Source organism: Macaca nemestrina, chromosome 8, assembly GCF_043159975.1.
Source record: "Macaca nemestrina isolate mMacNem1 chromosome 8, mMacNem.hap1, whole genome shotgun sequence".
Taxonomy (NCBI): Eukaryota; Metazoa; Chordata; class Mammalia; order Primates; family Cercopithecidae; genus Macaca; species Macaca nemestrina.
Genome location: NC_092132.1, coordinates 112,134,027 through 112,153,956, shown reverse-complemented (window position 1 = coordinate 112,153,956; position 19,930 = coordinate 112,134,027). Strand labels below are relative to the sequence as shown.

The window sequence follows — 19,930 nt, the reverse complement described above, 5'->3', positions numbered from 1 at the left end:
ACAACAAAGCACATCTGTTTACAGCATGGTTTACTGAATATTTTAAGCCCACTGTTGAGACCTACTGCTCAGAAAAAAAATTAATATCTCAAAATATTACTGCTCATTGACAATGCACTTGGTCACCAGAGAGCTCTGATGGAGATATGCAAGGAGATGAATGTTGTTCTCCTGTCTGCAAATACAGCATCTGTTCTGCAGCCCATGGATCAAGGAGCAATTTGACTTTCAAGTCTTATTTTACTTAAGATATACACTTTGTAGGGCTAGTGCTGCCATAGATAGTGATTCCTCTGATGGGTCTAGGGAGTCCATTGAAACCTTCTGGAAAGGATTCCCCATTCTAGATGCCAATAGAACATTTGTGATTCATGGGAGGAAGTGAAAATACCAACATTAACAGGAGTTTGGAAGAAGGTGATTCCGACTCTCACATATGACTTTGAGAGATTCAAAACTTTAATGAAGGAAGCCACTGTAGATGTGGTGGAAATAGCAAGAGAACTAGAAGTGGAGTTTGGCGATGTGACTGAACTGCTGCAATCTCAAGACAAAACTTGAACAGATGAGGAGGTGCTTGGTATGGATGAGCAAAGAAAGCTTTTTGAGATGGAAGCTACTCCTGGTGAAGATGCTGTGAACACTGTTGAGACGACAACAAAGGATTTAGAATATTCCACAAACCCAGTTGTCAGAGCAGAGGCTGGGTATGAGGGGACTGACTCCAATTTTGAAAGAAATTCTACAGTGGGTAAAATGCTATCAAATTGCATTGCATGCTACAAAGAAATCTTTTGTGAAAGGAAGAGTTAATTGATGCAGCAAATTTCATGGCTGTCTTAATTTAAGAAATGGCCACAGCCACCCCAACCTTTAATCACCACCACCCTGATGAGTCAGCAGACATCAACATCAAGGCCCAGACCCTCCATCAGCAAAATTATGGTTTGCTGAATGTTCACAGGGTTGCTAGCATTATTTTTTAGCAATAAAGTATTTTCAAATTAAGGTATATACATTGTTTTTTAGACACATTTAATAGACTATGGTACACCATTACAGAAACATAACTTTTCTATGTGCTGGGACACCAAAAACTTCATGGGTATTGTGAAACTTGTTTTATTGCAGTGGTCTGGAACGGAACCCACAGTGTCTCCCAGGTATTCCCGTACATGGTGACTTTTGTCTTGAGCATAGCTCATCTTGGTGTATTTGAGGTTCATCTATATCATCTATTCATGGTCAAAATGATTTTTTTTAAAATTTTGGTAAAAAGCATAACATAATATTTACCATTGTAATCAATCTTATTTATAGTTCAGCAGTGTTAAGTATATTTACATTGTTGTGAAACAGATCTCCAGAGCTTGTTCATCTTGCAAATGTGAAACTCTGTACTCTTCAAACAAATTCCCACTGCCCCTCCCTGCAGCTAATGGCAACCACCATTCTACTTTCTAGTTCCAGGAATTTGACTGCTGTAGACAGCTCACAGAAGTGGAATCATATTTATCTTTTTTTTGAGACGGAGTCTTGCTCGGTCGCCCAGGCTGGAGTGCAGCGACGTGATTTTGGCTCACTGCAACATCCACCTCCCGCGTTCAAGCAAGTCTCCTGCCTCAGCCTCCTGAGTAGCTGGGACTACAGGCACGTGCCACCATGCCTAGCTAATTTTTTGTATTTTTAGTACAGACGGGGTTTCACTATGTTAGCCAGGATGGTCTTGATCTCCTGACCTCATGATCCGCCCCTCAGCCTCCCAAAGTGCTGGGATTACAGGCATGAGTAGTATTTATCTTTTTGTGATGGTTTATTTAACTTAGCCTAATGTCCTCCAGGTTCATCCATGTTACAGCAGGTGACAGGACTTCCTTCTTTTTTAAGGCTAAATAATATTCCACTGTATGCACGGACACATTTTGTTTCCATTCAGCTGTCAGTGGACATCTGGGTTGCTCTCCCCTCTTGCCTACGACAAACGGCAGTGCTTTGAACATGGGGTACAAATATCTCTTTGAGACTCTGCTTTCAATTCTTCTGTATGTATACCCAGAAGCAGGAATGCTGGATCATAGGGGAGGTCTGTTTAATTTTTTGAGGAGCCTCCATCCTGTTTTCCATAGTGGTTACACCATTTTACACCCCTACTAACAGTGCACAGGGTTACCATTTCTCTACATCCTTCACAACACTTGTTACTTTTTTTTTTTTTAAGTGGTAGCCATCCTAATAGGTGTGTAATTTATTATTATTTTTGAGACAGAGTCTCCCTCTGTTGCCCAGGCTGGAGTGCAGTGGCGCAATCTCACCAGGGTGGAGTACAGTGGCGCAATCTCGGCTCACCGCAACCTCTGCCTCCTGGGTTCAAGTGATTCTCGTGCCTCAGCCTCCCGAGTAGCTGGGACCACAAGTGCCCAGCACCAGGCCTAGCTAATTTTTGTATTTTTAGTAGACGTGGGGTTTCACCATGTTGTCTAGGCTGGTCTTGAACACCCAACCTCAGGTGATCTGCCCACCTCGGCCTCCGAAAGTGTTGAGATTATAGGTGTAAGCCATCGCGCCCGGTCTATTAAATTAATTGATTTTTTTTTTTTTTTTGAGACCGAGTTTCACTCTGTCTCCCAGGCTGGAGTACAGTGGTGCGATCTTGGCTTACTGCAACCTCCACCTCCTGGGTTCAATTGATTCTCCTGCCTCAGCTTCCCGAGTAGTTAGGACAACAGGCACGTACCACCACACCCAGCTAATTTTTGTATTTTGAGTAGAGATGGGGTTTCACTTACCATGTTGGCCTGGCTGGTTTCGAACTCCTGACCTCAAGTGATCCACCCACCTCGGCCTCCCAAAGTGCTAGGATTACAGGCATGAGCCACCACGCCTGGCCAAAATTAATTTTTTAAACAACCAAGTTCACAACACAACAGCCAAGTTATTTTTTTCTTCCTTTTTTCCTCAAATTTCTATTTTCTCTGCCACCCCCTGCTGCTGGTACTAACATTAGCTGCCAGTTTGGGACAGACTGTCAGGCCCCATACTATGGGTGGCAACATTTTGCTAAGCATCCATTCCCATAGCTGCCCTGCACAGCGGGCACTGTTGCTCCCATCTTACTGACAAGGAAACTGAGGCCAGGATCCCACCTCTGAGGTGGCAGAGTGGGCACGGCCCAGGCTGCTTCAGGCCCTCCTGCATGGGCTCCAGTCCCTTCACTGCTTATGTCTGTCAGGCCCCTGGAGCCCATACAGGCCCCGAGGTGCTCTTCACAGCTTCCCTGGCTCTTGTCTCCTCCCCCAGCCAGCTATGTAGACTGGGTGTCACTGAGTCACTGGAACTGGCTTCCAAGTTGGCTTTGGTCTCGCTGCGTGACCCTGAGCATCAGATCCCATCTCTGAGAGATGCCCACCCCGGCTCAGAGGGGTGTTAGAGATGGGGTAGGATAGGCCATGGCAGCTCAGTGATGAGGCCTCGGAGCTCAACCTCATGCCGAATGCATGGACGCCTCTTCTCAGATGACTTCTAGAATGGTGCTTTCACTAGACACCCTCCCTGCTCCAAAGCCCCAGAATAGTCCCCACACTGCAAGCAACTGCTCGGAATTCTACAGTTACCCAAGCAGCCACTGCCTAGACGCTTCCTTTGAAATGAAACATGGTGTGTGTGAATGTGCATGAGTGCATGTGTGAATGTGCGTGTGTGAGTGCATGTGTGAGTGTGCGTGTGTGAGTGCATGTGTGAGTGTGCGTGAGTGCATGTGTGAGTGTGCGTGTGTGTGAGTGCATGTGTGAGTGAGCGTGTGTGAGTGCATGTGTGAGTGTGTGTGTGAGTGCATGTGTCAATGTGCATGTGTGTCTGTGCGTGTGTGTGTGCAGCTGAGTGTGTGAGTGGGAGAGAGTATGTTGTGATTTTTCCATGAATATGTTTTTCTCATCTCCCTAATTGGCGTTTAAACTTCTAATGGATGGGGGCCCAGTTTCTAGTGCTCTGCCAGTGCCAGGCCTTCCATCAAGAATGCTTGATGAGGAGGAAGCAGGACGGTGTGGGGCAGACAAAAAGTTACTAACGTAGGACAGAGCATGCTGTCTCCAAGAAAATACCAAATAAAATACCACAGAAACGCCCATGTGATGCTGAGCAGAACATAAGATGCCCAGGTTCGTCTGCAGCAAAGAGCAGAGACGCAGCTGCATGTGGGAAGGCATTGTGCGCAGCCCATGGGGAGTCACTGACTGCAACAGAAGACGACAACGGCACAGTCCCCTGAACCGTCAGTGGCTGACCATGCCAGTGACAGCACAAGCAGAAACGGACGGAAACCGAGTGAGTGGGGAGCACCATCCTGAGCATGTTACACAGGGGAAGCCTGGGAGGTTGGGACTCGTTTTCCTGCATTTTACAGATTGGGAAACAGAGACTTTGGAAAAGCAAGTGCCTTGTCTAGGGGTTACACAGCTGGAAGACGACAGCAGAGACCCAAACTTGGGGCTCTGAGGCCCCAGGAGGCTGCCCTGCTTCTTGCACACCAGGCCTGGGCGTGGGGTGGGGCGGGTGGGGTTGGTGGGGTCAAGGTTGGAGGGTCATATCCGCCTGTCACTACACACTCATTTGCAGGATGCCTGTGACATTACCATGTGGGGTGACCTGCAGGCTCAGGTGGCAGCTCCAGCGGCTGCACCATGCAGTGGGGAGAACTAAAGCCCACGAGAGGGGTGGAGCCTTCTCACTGGGTTAAAGATGTCACTGAAGGATGGCTGGGCGCAGTGGCTCACACCTGTAATCCCAGCACTTTGGAAGGCTGAGGTGGGCGGATCACCTAAAATCAGGAGATTTTTGTTGTTGTTGTTGTTTGAGATGGACTCTAACTTTGTCGCCCAGGCTGGAGTGCAGTGGCCGGATCTCAGTTCACTGCAACCTCCGCCTCCTGGGTTCACACCATTCTCCTGCCTCAGCCTCCCGAGTAGCTGGGACTACAGGGGCCTGCCACCATGCTCGGCTAATTTTTTTGTATTTTTAGTAGAGACGGGGTTTCACTGTGTTAGCCAGGATGGTCTCGATCTCCTGACCTCGTGATCCACCTGCCTCGGCCTCCCAAAGTGCTGGGATTACAGGCGTGAGCCACCGCGCCTGGCCGAGGTCAGGAGTTTGAGACCAGCCTGGTCAACGTGGGAAACCCCATCTCTACTAGAAATAGAAAAATTAGCTGGGCCGGGTGGTGAGCGTCTGCAATCCCAGTTGCTTGGGAAGGCTGAGACAGGAGAATCACTTGAACTTGGGAGGAGGAGGTTGAAGTGAGCCGAGATCAGGCCACTGCATTCCAGCCTGGGGAACAGAGTGAGATTCTGTCTTAAAAAAAAAAAAAAAAAAAATTAAAATTAAATCACTTCCTAGAAGTTCTAGCATCCTGGTTCGGCACACCTTCTTGCTGTTTCCTCCGGCCGTGCACTCTGCCTCCCGCCTGCCTGCTGCCCCAGCGCTTCTCACCCAGGTAACCCATGTTACCTGCTCGGCACCCAGCCTGGCCTGTCCTGAACTCAGGTGTACACGGCCGCTGTCTGCTCAGCCTGAACAGCAGCATTGCTCCCTGGCTGCATCCAGGGCCTTGGTCATCCCTAACAGACAGCAGCTCCACTCTCGCCTTTGCCAAGGCCACGGCTCCAGTCTTGGCAGCTGCCTCTTTCCTTCTTCTCTCACATCCGTGTCCAGGCCGTTGTCCAAAGCCAGTGCCCCTGTCAAACGTGCCCTGTGTGGCCCCTGATCACATCTCCACTGCTCCCCTCTCCAGGTGAGACCTTCCTTCCTATGTCCATGGGCCACGCGCTCTGCATCCACAACCCGCAGACCGGCGACCCTATCCTAGCTCATCCTGGAGGCAGGCATCTTGTGCCCGCCTCAAGACTGCACCTGCCGTTTTCCTTCCTGCTAACGCCATGTGGCCGCCCCTGCACCTCCGTCACCGGCCAACCGTTCCCTGGGCAGCCCAGGTCGCATTGCCATCCCGGAGGCTCCTGCCCCGAGTCTACCTACCTTACTTTCCTGTTAACACTTCTCGCTGTCCTGCACGCAATGCTTACTTATGGATCTTTCCACCACCGCCTGTGCACCCCTACCCCGGGCAGGGGCTTCCATCGGTGCCGTTCACTGCTGGATCCCGGCACCCGCACAGCGCTGGCCCCTGGCGAAGCCTCAAGGACCGTTGTTGAATGAATGAACACACCCACCTCACGTCATTGCCGCCGTGAGCAAACGACCCGAAACAGGCGGTGAGGACTTGCAGGAAATGGAACAGGAGATGCACCTCGGGCGCGTCCTTCTCCTCCTTCTCCTCCTCCGCAGGGTCCTCTCGTGGCTGGTCAGGATCGGCCAGCTCTGACGCCAGTTTCATCTCCACGCCACCCTCCTCCGCCTCGATCTCCGCCTCTGCCACCGCGTTGCAGTAGCTCGAGTAGCTGTCGTAGCGCAGTCTCTTCTTGGAGTAGGACACGGTGTCGCCCACCAGCTTCTCGCTGTCCTCTGGGGCCGATGAGTCCGCAGCTCGGAAGGTGGCGTGCACTGGCAGCCCGCAGATGGCTGCGGTGTAGCAGGTGTAACTGTTGTTACGGCGCAGCAGCCTGTAGTTGCTTTCCTGGGCCGGCTTCTCCTCGGGGCCTCTGTCGATGTGGATTTTGTGCAGCAGGTCTTTGTAGAGCCCCGAGTCTTTGTGCACGGTGTGGTACACATGACCGTCGCTCCGGGTATGGCCGTCGAAGCCGAAGGTGCCGTTGGAGACGGGCGATTTCACAGAGCCATGGGTCATGGACAGCGCCCTTCCTGAAAAGGGTTAGAGAAGGTCTCATTTTCCAGTCTTTTTTTTTTTTTTTTGAGGCGGAGCCTCGCTCTGTCCTCAGGCTGGAGTACAATGGCGCCATCTCGGCTCACTGCAACCTTTGCCTCCAGGGTTCAAGCGATTCTCCTCCCTCGGCCTCCTGAGTAGCGGGGACAAGCGCGACACCATGCCCAGCTAACTTTTTTTTGTATTTTTAGTAGAGACGGGGTTTCACCATGTTAGCCAGAATGGTCTCAAGTTCCTAACCTTGTGATCCGCCCGCTTGCCTTGGCCTCCCAAAGTGCTGGGATTACAGGTGTGAGACAACGTGCCCAGCCCCAGCCTTTCAAATATAAGCAAAGGAAACACTCCCTACTATTTCATGGCACTTATCTCCGGAAGGCTGGGGATGACTTATTAACATATACTTTCTTTTCTAAGTTGGCCATAAAGGACATGTAATATGGTTACCACTAAAAATAATAATAATAATAATAATAATAATAATAATAATAATAAACGTGGAAACATACAATAAAAGGGTAAAACTAAGAATGTGGTATTTTCAAAACATCTTAAGTTCTGCTAAAAAGTGTCTTCCAGAAATTACTATGGCACTTGGCACTTGTTTTCTGTTTCTAGAAACCAACACAAGGAGAATGTTAAGAAACTCATCTTAGAAAAACTTCATACTTGAGACAAAACCCACTTCATGTAAGGTTGATATTCCAGGTACTTCTGTTTTGGTTTTGTTTTTAGAGACAGGGTCTCAGCTCTGTCACCCAGGCTGGAGTGCAGCGGTGCAATCATAGTTGCACACCAACTCCTGGACTCAAGTGATTCTCCCGCCTCAGCCTCCCAAGCATCTGGGATTACAGGTGTGCACCATCATCCCGGCTAATTTTTTAGGTGCATCTTAAAAGGTCAGTCATGACTGTCAAAGGCAGTATCTGAGATGAGTCAGGCAAAATGAATTTGCCTTCTCTGGGCCACATCTGAGACTGCACCTATGGCAGGCAGGTGCCAGAACCCACCGGGGCTGGCTTTGGTGAAGCTGTGCTCCCCTGGTACTGCCACAAACATTGAGAGTCTAAAGGACACAGAATGGTCTGGATGTTTTCTTTTCTTTTCTTTTCTTTTTTTTTTGAGATGGAGTCTCACTCTGTTGCCCAGGCTGGAGTGCAGTGGCGCAATCTCGGCTCACTGCAACCTCCGCCTCCCAGGTTCAAGCGATTCTCCTGCCTCAGCCTCCTGAGTAGCAGGGATTACAGGCGCCCACCACCGTGCCCAGCTACTTTTTGTATTTTTAGTAGAGATGGAGTTTTATAATGTTGGTCAGGCTGGTCTTGAACTCCTGACCTCAGGTGATCCACCCACCTCGGCCTCCCAGTGTTGGGATTACAGGCGTGAGCCACCACCCAGCCAGTCTGGGCATTTTCTAAGGTTTCTGTGATTTGATGGTGGGACCACCTCCTTGGTTACAAATTTAGCTTTCTCTTTGCATCTTCCATAGTAAGCTGGGTTAACCGATGTTCAGCAATTTGGTAACTCCTGGGGCATGGAGATCTGCATAAGTAGCTGAGTGGGTGCAGCACAGACATACAGTGTATGGCCCCAGCGCCTCCGGTGAGACTATAAACAGCTCTTGGAAGAAATCACAGGACAAGAGTGAGCCTGCTCTGCTGACTGGAATGGTTTCCTGAGGCCTCCCTAGCTTCTGGGTTTTCTCAAATTATAAAACCGAGGGATCCTTTTGTGCATTAAAACCAGATTGCCCACAGCCAGGCCCAGCTGGTCCTCCCCAGGGAACTTCTCTGTGCTGCCACGGAACCAAAGCTCTCCAGGCACATCTTACCGTATGCAGCCCGAGGGTGGCTGCCTGCAGAGGTGCCTTCTGAGGTCCCCGACGTCTCCCCTGCTGCTCCTGTGAGCGGGATGGTGCTGTCATCATTAGCCTTGGCACCTGGTAGCTCTTTAAATACTGGGGACTCTGCTTCCTGAACTTTACTGAGGCTTTCGTCAGATACTCGTGATAAAGCACCTTCTTTTTGTAATTTGCCTAAAAAAACAAAGTCATACCAAACATTCTGGAAGAGAATTCTTATTATTGAAACATGAATATTAAAAAGTGAATCTGTACCTTTATGCTTTAGCACTGATTTTGGAAAAAAACAAAAAAAGTTATAGCTAGATAGAAAAAATGAAGTCAAAACCAGGTATGGTGGCTCATACCTGTAATCCCAGCACTTTGGGAGGCCGAAGCAGGTGGATCACCAGGTCAGGAGTTTGAGACCAGCCTGGACAATATGGTCAAATCCTGTCTCCACTAAAAATATAAAAATTAGCCAGGCATGGTGGCGGGCGCCTGTAATTCCAGCTACTTGGGAGGCTGAGGCAGGAGAATCTCTTAAACCCAGGTGGCAGAGTTTGCAGTGAGCCAGGATTGTGCCACTGCACTCCAGCCTGGGTGACAGAGCGAGACTCTGTCAAAAAAAAAAAAAAAAAAAGAAAAGAAATAGAAAAAGAAAGTCAAAAGTTCAATTAGTTACCTGGAAAACTCTAGCTAGAAAATTCAGCAATTGAGGAAAAGATGGAAATTTAGGGCCTGAGTTATCATATCCAAAAACAACAACAAAAAGGGTTAGCTCCGAATACCACAGTTCCCTCCAGTGCTAATGTTCTGTAAATCTATAGTCACCTAGACTGGCCTTCTGTTTCTTAAACCTCAGAATAAGAAACTTCAATTTCTGAAAAACTACCTTTTTCAGAAAGTCACATAAATAAATAATAAAATATGTGATTTTTTAGACTGGCTTTTTCTACTCAGCATAATGCCTTTGAAATCCATCCATGTTGTTACATGGATCAATAATGTGTTCCTTTTAATTGCTGAGTAGTATTCAAATGTTCAAAGGCACCACAATTTATTTATTCTGTGAATAATGTGAGTTTTTGGAGATTGCATATAAAGGTGCTATAAACATTCATGTGCAGATTTCTGTGTGAATTTAAGTTTTCATTTTTCTAGGGAAGTATCTAGGAGTGGTTAAGAGTATATTTATGGCAAGTATTAGCCATATAAGAAGTTGACAAACAGTTTCCCTGTACCATTTGACATTCTCACCAGCAATGTACAAGGTTCCAGTTGCTCTTCATTCTTGTAAATACTGACAGCATTTAATACTGTCAGTTTCTTTCTCTCTCTTTCTTTCTCTTTCTCTCTCTTTTTCTTTCTCTCTTTCTCTCTCTCTCTCTTTCTCTCTTTCTCGGAATTTTGATCTCGGCTCACTGCAAGCTCCATCCCCCGGGTTCATGCCCTTCTCCTGCCTCAGGCTCCCCAGTAGCCGGGACTACAGGCGCCCGCCACCACGCCCGACTAATTTTTTTGTATTTTTAGTAGAGACGGGGTTTCACCACGTTAGCCAGGATGGTCTTGATTTCCTGACCTTGTGATCTGCCTGCCTTGGCCTCCCAAAGTGCTGGGATTATGGGTGTGAGCCACCGCACCCGGCCTTTACTGTCAGTATTTTTAAAAAGACGTTCAAGTAGGTGGTAGTAGTACCTCGCTGTGATGTGAATTTGTACTTCCCGATGACTAGTGATGTTGAGCACCTTTTCATGGACTCATCTGCTATCCATCTATCTTTTTTTTTTGAGACGGAGTCTCGCTCTGTCACCAGGCTGGAGTGTAGTGGCGCAATCTTGGCTCACTGTAACCTCTGCCTCCCAGGTTCAAGCGATTCTCCTGCCTCAGCCTCCCAAGTAGCTGGGACTATAGGCGCCCGCCACCACACCCGGCTAATTTTTGTATTTTTAGTAGAGACGGGGTTTCACCATGTTGGCCAGGATGGTCTTGATCTCTTGACCTCCTGAACTGCCTGCCTCAGCCTCCCAAAGTGCTGGGATTACAGGCGTGAGCCACCGTGTCTGGTCCCATCTATCTTCTTTGGTGAAATGTCTATTCAAATATTTTGCTTTTTTTTTTTTTTTTTTTGAGATGGAGTTTCACTCTTTTTGCCCAGGCTGGAGTGCACTGGAGTGCACTGGCATGATCTCGGCTCACTGCAACCTCCGCCTCCCAGGTTCAAGTGATTCCCCTGCCTCAGCCTCCTGAGTAGCTAGGATTAGAGGCGCCCGCCACCATATCCAATTAATTTTGTATATTTAGTAGAGATGGAGTTTCACCATGTTGGCCAGGCTTGTCTCAAAATCCTGACCTTGTGATCCGCCTGCTTCGGCCTCCCAAAGTGCTGGGATTACAGGCATGAGCCACCAAGCCCGGCCTATTTTGCTTTTTTTTTTGAGACAGAGTCTTGCTCTGTCACCAGGCTGGAGTGCTGTGGCGCGATCTGGGATCACCGCAACCTCTGATTCCCTGGTTCAAGCGATTCTCCTGGCTCAGTCTCCTGAATAGCTGGGATTACAGGCATGCACCACCACGCCCAGCTAATTTTTGTATTTTTAGTAGAGACGGGGTTTCACCATGTTGGCCAAGATGGTCTCGATCTCCTGACCTTGTGATCCGCCTGCCTCAGCCTCCCAAAGTGCTGGGATTACAGGTGTGTGCCACTGTGCCGGGCCTATTTTGCTCATTTTTTAATTATTTGTTTTCTAAAATTTCTTTTTATTTTTTGAATGCAAGTCCTTTGTAGGTATGGGATTTGCAAACATTTTCTCCCATTCTATTCACAGTGCTTCTCACAGACCAGTAATTTCAAATTTTGATGATGTACAATTTATCAATTTGTCCTTTTTTCCCTTTTTTTTTTTTGAGACGGAGTTTTGCTCTTGTTGCCCAGGGTGGAGTGCAATGGCATGATCTCGCCTCACTGTAACCTCCGCCTCCCGGGTTCAAGCAATTCTCCTGCCTCAGCCTCCCGAGTAACTGGGATTACAGGCATGAGCCACCACACTCAGCTAATTTTGTATTTTTAATAGAGACAGGGTTTCTCCATGTTGGCCAGGCTGGTCTTGAACTCCTGACCTCAGGTGATCTGCCCGCCTTGGCCTCCCAAAGTTCTGGGATTACAGGCGTGAGCCACCGTGCCTGGCCCAACTTGTTCTTTTATAGAACATGTTTTTGGTGTCATATCTAAAATCTCTTTTCTTAACCCAAGGTCACAAAGTTTTCCCTTATATTTTTTTCCCCTAAAAGTCTTGTTTTTTTTTAAATTTTGTATTTAGATCTATGATGCACTTTAAGCTAATTTTTAAAATAAGGTTTACGTTAAGGTTCTTATTTTGGCATATGCATGTCAAGTGCTCCAAAACCATTTGTTGAAAAGACTGTCCTTTCTCCAGTGAACTGTTTCTGTACCCTTGTCTAAAACCCACTGGCCACATTAGTGTGGGTCTATTTCTAGACTCTATTCTTGTTCCATTCATCTATGTGTTTCTCTCTTCCCGAATTCCACACTGCTTTGTGGCTTCATAACAAGTATTGAAGTCAGGTTAATATGAATCCTCCAACTTTTTTCTTTTCCAAAATTGTTCCAGCTCATCTAGTTTCTTTGACTTACTACATGAACTTTAAAAGTGGCTTGCCTAAATCTACAAAATATCCTGCTGGGATTTCTATTTAAATCGTCTAAAGTCTAGAGATGAATCTGAGAAGAACTGGCATCTCTACTATACTGTCTTCCAATTCAGGAGCATGCTTTGTCTCATGTATTTTGGTCTTCTTCGAAATGTGAAACTCCAAATGCAGATATATCCATACTGAAATGTGACCCTATGGTACATGCTGAGACCAAATGTAAATACTTGTTTTTTGAGAGCTCTGTAAAAAGCATGTGGCTTCAAGGCTTGAAATTCAAATATGGGGAATTGGGAATAGGAAAACAGCCCTGACTGACTTCCTAAGCCATATTCTTCCTCTTCTTAAAAACTGTCTTTCCTTTTAATAACATGTGTTTTATTTTTATTGTTTTGTTTTATATGTGTTATAATTACTATAACTATAATAATACAATTATTATAGTACTATACAGTAGAGTACTATATTGTATATTATACTATAGCTATTATATAGTATAATAATTATATTATTCCACAGTATAATTATTACAGTACTATAATAATACAATTATTGTTATAGGTTTTATATATAAATATAATACAATGCATATATATATTTTTTTGAGATGGAGTCGCGCTGTGTCGCCCAGGCTGGAGTGCAGTGGCTCACTGCAACCTCCGCCTCCTGGTTCAAGTAATTCTCCTGTTTCAGCCTCCTGCGTAGCTGGGACTACAGGCACCTGCCACCAGGGCCCGGCTAATTTTTTATTTTCAGTAGAGACAGGGATTTATTTATCTTGTTGGTCAGGCTGGTCTCGAACTCCTGACCTCAGTTGATCCACCCAACTTGGCCTCCCAAAGTGCTGGGATTATAGGTGTAAGCCACCATGCCCAGTCAAAATTGCATACAGTTTAAGCACCCAGGTGATGACCTGCTGCAAGTGGGCACACCCTAAAGCCCCTTCCCCGATGAAAACAAAGACATTTTATGTCCCTGATAAGTTCCCGAGCTGCCTTTTCCAACCCCCACCCATCCCAGGCGATCAGTGCTTTCTGTTGCTACAGAAAAATTTTCCGTATTCTTAAATTTAATGGAAAGATCCATAAAACTTTTAAATGAAAATTTATGGAAATGCTATGAAAAATGCCAGCATGCAGAATAGCTACTCTTCTGGATCATGGGCTTCTGCTCGGTATCACGGCTGTGGGATGCCTTCCGATGTAGGGTCCCCAGCAGTTCATTCTCTCCATTGCTGCGTGGTCGTCCATCCCATGAATTTACTCAATTTGGTTACCCATTTGCCTGCTGACCAACACATGGGTTGTTTCCACTTTGGGCTTTTATGACAAAAAGATTTGTGTACAAGTTTTTTTATGAACACATGTTTTCATTTCTTTGGATAAATAGCTAGGAGTGAAATTACTGGCCCACATGGTAAGTGTAAGGTTAACTTTATAAAGAAACTGCAAACCTAACTTCCAAAGTGGTTGCACCATTTTACATTGCAGCATAAACCTGGGAGAGTTCCAATTATTTCACTTCTTCACCTACATACGGAATGGCGAGAACTTTTTACTCTTAGCCATTCATGTGGGTGGGAAACAAAATCTCCTTGTGGTGTTAATTTGCATTTCTATGAAGGCTAATGTTTTTCCACAGGCTGGCAGAACTGGACTGCACGGTTAACTTTCAGTTACTCATGGCAACTGGGACCTTACTGCCCACCTGGGTTACAACTTATCAAGAAAACATCTGAGCCAGAAAGCACTCAGGAAACGAGTGACAGAGGATGGGGTATGTTCGGGAGTCACCCACACTTCCTCTTCCTCCTTCCTTAGTAAGGATCATGGCGTATTACACGTGAGGTTTTGGAAATCAGGAGAATTTCTGTAAATCAGAAGAATCAAAAAGCCCATACCTGTTATTTTCCTCCGCATCCACGGACATACGAAGAGCCACACAAAGAAAGCGAACAGGAGGGCGACACCAAAGGAAATGAGGGCTATGGCCCACATGGGGAGAACCAGGCCGAGCACTGGGAAGGAAAATGAGAAGCAGTGTCATTACGGGAAACTTCTACAAGGTTAGGCCTCAGGGCAGTGGAGTTCCCACTCCCCAAATCGAGAATGAATCGCCTGGATTTTGTAGTAAATAAAACTCTCAACCAAAAAAACATGCTGTACTTTTTGGAGTAGAAAGCTGTATGTTCAAGACATCCTATATCTTGCGAATATGTGCTTAAACTAGTTAGTAAGCTAATTATTAAAATTTTACCAACTGGGGGCTGGGTGCTGTAATCCCAGCACTTTGGGAGGCCAAAGTGGGAGGATCACCTGAGGTCAGGAGTTCGAGATCAGCCTGGCCAATATGGTAAAACCCTGTCTCTACAAAAATTCAAAAATTAGCTGGGCACGATGGCGCATGCCTGTAATCCCAGCTACTCGGGAGGCTGAGGCAGAAGAATCGTTTGAACCCAGGAGGGGGAGGTTGCTGTGAGCCAAGATTGCACCACTGCACTCTAGCCTGGGCAACGGAGTGAGACTGCATCTCAAAACAAATAAATAAATAAAATAAAAATAAATAAATAAATAAAATTTTAACAACTGGGCACAAACAGCATATTTAAGTTGGGATGAAATCCATTTACATATTATTTCGATATCTAAATGGCTGCACGCACAAATGCGGCTGAGAGGGGAGTCAGCTGAGGTCGGGCATGATGGCTCACACCTGTAATCCCAGCACTCTGGAAGGCTGTGGTAGGGGGATCACCTGAGGTCAGGAGTTCGAGACCAGCCTGACCAACACGGTGAAACCCCATCTCTACTAAAAATATGAAAAATTAGCCGGGTGCAGTGGCAGGCGCCTGTAATCACAGCTACTCAGGAGGCTGAGGCAGGAAAATCGCTTGAACCTGTGAGGCGGAGGTTGCAGTGAACCGAGATCGTGCCATTGCACTCTAGTCTGGGCAACAAGAGTAAAACTCTGTCTCAAAAAAAAGAAAGAGGCCGGGCGCGGTGGCTCAAGCCTGTAATCCCAGCACTTTGGGAGGCCGAGGCGGGCGGATCACAAGGTCAGGAGATCGAGACCACAGTGAAACCCCGTCTCTACTAAAAATACAAAAAATTAGCCGGGCGCGGTGGCGGGCGCCTGTAGTCCCAGCTACTCAGGAGGCTGAGGCAGGAGAATGGCGGGAACCCGGGAGGCGGAGCTTGCAGTGAGCCGAGATCGCGCCACTGCACTCCAGCCTGGGCAACAGCGTGAGACTCCGTCTCAAAAAAAAAAAAGAAAGAAGAAAAAAGAAAGGAGTCAGCTGTCTTCCATCCTGATGCCCACCCCAGCCCAGCCCAGCCCACCTGCGGCAGGAAGCTGCTGTCTGGACACTGCCTGGCTCCCACAACTGAGGCCTCTCCTAGTTCCTCAGCAGCCAGCAGCCCTACTTTAAACAGACATGTGCCCTAGCCACATACACAGAACTTCTTTGAAATCAGTTGAGAAATAAAAGGATTTTTGTTGTTGTTTGTTTATTTTTATTTTTAAGAGACAAGGTCTTGCGATGTTGCCCAGGCTGGTCTCAAACTCCTAGCCTCATGGGATGTTCCTGCTTTGGCCTCCCAAAGAGCTGGGATTACAGGCGTGAGCTACCTGGCCCAAGGAATAAGAGTTTTTTAAAAGGACATTAACCTCAAATTTAACTCTTCTTTGAAGCATCAACTTATGGAATTACAGTGCAGAAAAACTTCACTCAAATCCCATAATGCACACTTAGCAATAATAACATTAGTCAATCCAAGGGTGGACGTGCACATGGTATGAAAACGTCATCTTTTCATAGCACTGTCATATCTCCAGCACTCATCACCCTGAATTTTGTCCATCTGCTGTCAATGGTGACAATAGGCACATTCACACACATATATGCACAAGTTAAACACTCATGCTCGTACATAAACTCACTGGAAGATGTGCAAGAATACTCACCACAGCATTATTTGTAATAGCAAGAATTTGTAGAACAACTAATATATGCACCATTATGAAAATGTGAAATAATTATTGTAGACAGTCTTAAGAATTAGGTAGGTCTATATGTACTGATAAGGAAAGAGGCCCAAGATCCAATGAGTAATGCAGGCTAGTTGTATGATATACACATAGCATCATGCAATTTATGTTTGAAAAATAAAACATCCACCTTTCCACATTCCTGCCATATCTGTGAATTTACAGAAAAAGTTCTGGGAAGATACAGTGGTTTCCAATTTCTTTATGGAGAGATGCGAGACTGGAGTGGAAATTTCACTTTTTATTACATATACTTTTATAGTGGTAACTTAAAAAATATATACAACAAGATAAGGATCTGCGAGAATTTACTAAAAAAAAAGTAAAAAACAAAATATAAAAAAGAAAAAGAAATAAAAATATATATACAATAAGAATGTCACTTTTGTAAATTGTTAAAAAATTTAATTCAAAGGGGTTAACTATTTAACACTTTGCTCTTAAATAAATTTGCAGTCTTTGTTATATTGTTAACCATTTTATACATACAAAGCAGCACAAAGTTACTCAACTGAAGTACTATTAGGCTGGGCAGGGTGCCTCATGCCTGTAATCCCAGCACTTTGGGAGGCTGAGGTGAGAGGATCACTTGAAGCCAGGAGTTCAAGACCATCCTGAGCAACATAGTGACACCCTGTCTCTACAAAATAAAAATAAAAAGATTAGCTGGGAGTAGTGGTGCATGCCTGTAGTCCCAACTACTTGGGAGGCTAAGGTGGGAGGATTTATTGAGCCCTGGAGTTTGAGGCTGCAGTGAGCTATGATAGTGCCATGGAACTCCAGCCTGGGCAACAGAGTGAGATCCTGCCTCAACAAAACAAAACAAAACAAAACAAAACAAAACAAAACAAAACAAAACAAAAAAACACACACACACAGAAAAACATACTATTAAACATTTGGGCTGGGCGCGGTGGGTCACACCTGTAATCCCAGCACTTTGGGAGGCCGAGGTGGGTGGATCATGAGGTCAGGAGATCAAGACCATCCTGGCTAACACGGTGAAACCCCGTCTCTACTAAAAATACAAAAAAATTAACTGGGCATGGTGGCAGGCACCTGTAGTCCCAGCTACTCAGGAGGCTGAGGCAGGAGAATGGCGTGAACTCAGGGGGCGGAGTTGCAGTGAGCCGAGATCACACCACTGCACTCCAGCCTGGGCAACAGAGCAAGATACTGTCTCAGAAGAAAAAAAAATTTTTTTTTTTTTAATAATTGTAAGAGGTTGTATTAATAGAATAGGTAGTTAATACTATATATAGTCAGAATTAATGTATATAAGTATTAAAAACAAAAATCCAGAATCACCTAGTTCAGTGATAGCGAAGGTCACTGGGGGAGGACAGACACTTAACTGCTCGGCTCCCACCCCCCTGACTACATTGGAGGGCTATGGACTTGGCCCTGCCACGTGGCTGCACTGACACCCAGCAGGCCCCATCCAACGCAGGCTCTGCGCCTGCACCCAAAGCTGAGAGCCGCTTGTGTGACCCCTCGGTTGGTTGCACTGGGCTGTGTCTGGGGCCAAGGCTTCCCAGCGTCTGCTGTCCAGCTTCACGTAGGGGTTCATACACGTGGCAAAGGATTGCACCAAAGCTGGTTCCTGCCAACTCGAATGGTACCTGCTCTTTACCAACCTCAAACGAACAACTGACACCAACACCAATCTCCCACACGGCTTCAAAGCATGGTTCCTGAAGAGGTTTTGCTGCTGCTTCTCTGGTTTTGCTGATGATAAAATTGCTAATTGTGCTACTTTGGCTTAGTGCTACCATGCCAAACTGATCTACGAGAGGCAAACCCTTCAGACCACAGGGAGAGAGAAGCAATCTGAAATACATATTTCAAAAATGAGTGAACACTGTTGCCATCAGGTCCTATTTTTACCATTCATGCTGAGCCGGGCCCGGAACAGAAGTCAAGAAGGGCTACTTGATGGGCTCCTTCTAGGACCACACCAGGCTCCCAGCAGGGTCACATTGGGTCCCAGATAGTGTCAGGACCAACACCAAAAGGGTGAACCTGAGGTCGGGGGCAAGACTTCTCACCCTGTGCTTAGACTTAAGATAATATCACCTGCCCTTTGCACCTTTGCCGTCACACCTGCCTCTACCACTGATGTGGCCTGGGAAATAGCCAGAAAACTCGAAAATCACCTCCCAGTCATGAGAAACTGGCAGAGGAAGCAGGAGAGAAACACATCACCCAGGGGGAGTGGTGGGGAAACAGAGTAACACGTCATGGAGGAGGAAGAAGAGAGAAGGAACTTGGGAAAACAGGGGAAGCTGTTCACAGTAGTGAGAAGGGGAGCAGAATGGGGACAGGATCTTACTGAAGTATTCCAGCAGTTTGGTGATTTAGCAGAGAATCAGACGAGCACAAGGATTTACTTTTAAGGCCTGCATGTGAAAAACATAAACTGACAATTACCTGTGTTACACAGCTCCAAATTGTACTAAGTATATAAAATCCAGTTTTGTGGATAAAAAACAATTCAATACAAAGATTCAGCACAGGACAGCACCTGAATCAATGCACACCCAAGGCAAACGGTTTTTCTCCTAAAAAGTCAAGACTGGCTTCTACACAACAACGTTTTTGACTAAAATACTTTCTATTAAATTGTCTTTCTGGTACGGATCTCAAATTGTTTCCAAACAATCATGCCTTCAGCAGGCAGTAAGACACGGCTGTCATTTCCCCCTGCGGATGGACATAGTGGGGCACAGCCTCAGTGGCTCATGTTCACTCAGCCAAAAGTGGCTGCCAGGAACCAGCACTGGGAGCTCTGGGTCTCCATTCTTGGCTCTAGCCACTAAATGGCCTTTCATGTCAAGCGCCTTTCATTTGCGGAGCAGCAAAGATACGATGAATAGTGATTTAGCTCTAACCTCAAGCATCTTTACAATTCTATTCCACATTCCCAAAAGATGAGATGAATATTCAAGCCATTTAGGGAGAAGTACATAGAACTTTTTATACAAGCTCAGTCTCCATTGTTATTGCCTTGTACTTCTTGTTTTTCACATCTAACACTCATGACTAAGGATCTATAAACAAATAAAACTTATATGGGACCGATAAGGCTTTAGTCCATATCAGTTTCCTTATACCATGACCCATCATCTCCTCCCTACAACCTTCCTTCTCAGTGACTCAATGCACAGATTCTCTGTCTTCATTATATAAATAATCTATGCTTAGCGTAAAAATATCAGCAGTACCTACAGAAGTGTATGACGGACAAATATGAACCTTCCTCATCATCCTCCCCTCTTCAACTTATTTCCCAGGGAGACAGTAAGAACTATTTGGTGTGTATCTTTCCAGGCATTTTCTAGGTAGGCACGGACACCGTGTCAAATATTTATTTTTCTCTTTTCCTTTTATTAAACAGAAGCAGAATCCCACTATAAACTATTCTATGCTTTTGTCATATAACAATATACTATGAATATCTTCTCACAGTAAACATTCACACAGAGATTATCTCCTTTGCAGAACTGCTCTAATATCTTGCCTTATAAACTGAGCTTTGTCTTTTG

The 19,930-nt window shown here is 46.0% G+C and overlaps 1 protein-coding gene across 15 annotated transcripts in view; it reads right to left on the bottom strand.

Moving 5' to 3' along the window:
* LOC105476518 (solute carrier family 20 member 2) overlaps positions 1 to 19,930 on the bottom strand; it is a 127,861-nt gene that overhangs the window by 14,752 nt on the left and 93,179 nt on the right. For all 15 annotated transcript variants that reach the window (XM_071068323.1, XM_071068318.1, XM_071068319.1 and 12 more), the window contains 3 exons: positions 14,239 to 14,355; positions 8,658 to 8,861; positions 6,219 to 6,807 (listed from right to left, as the gene is read on the bottom strand). In XM_071068323.1, coding sequence (XP_070924424.1) covers positions 6,219 to 6,807; positions 8,658 to 8,861; positions 14,239 to 14,355 — 910 coding nt within the window. The remainder of the gene's footprint in view (positions 1 to 6,218; positions 6,808 to 8,657; positions 8,862 to 14,238; positions 14,356 to 19,930) is intronic.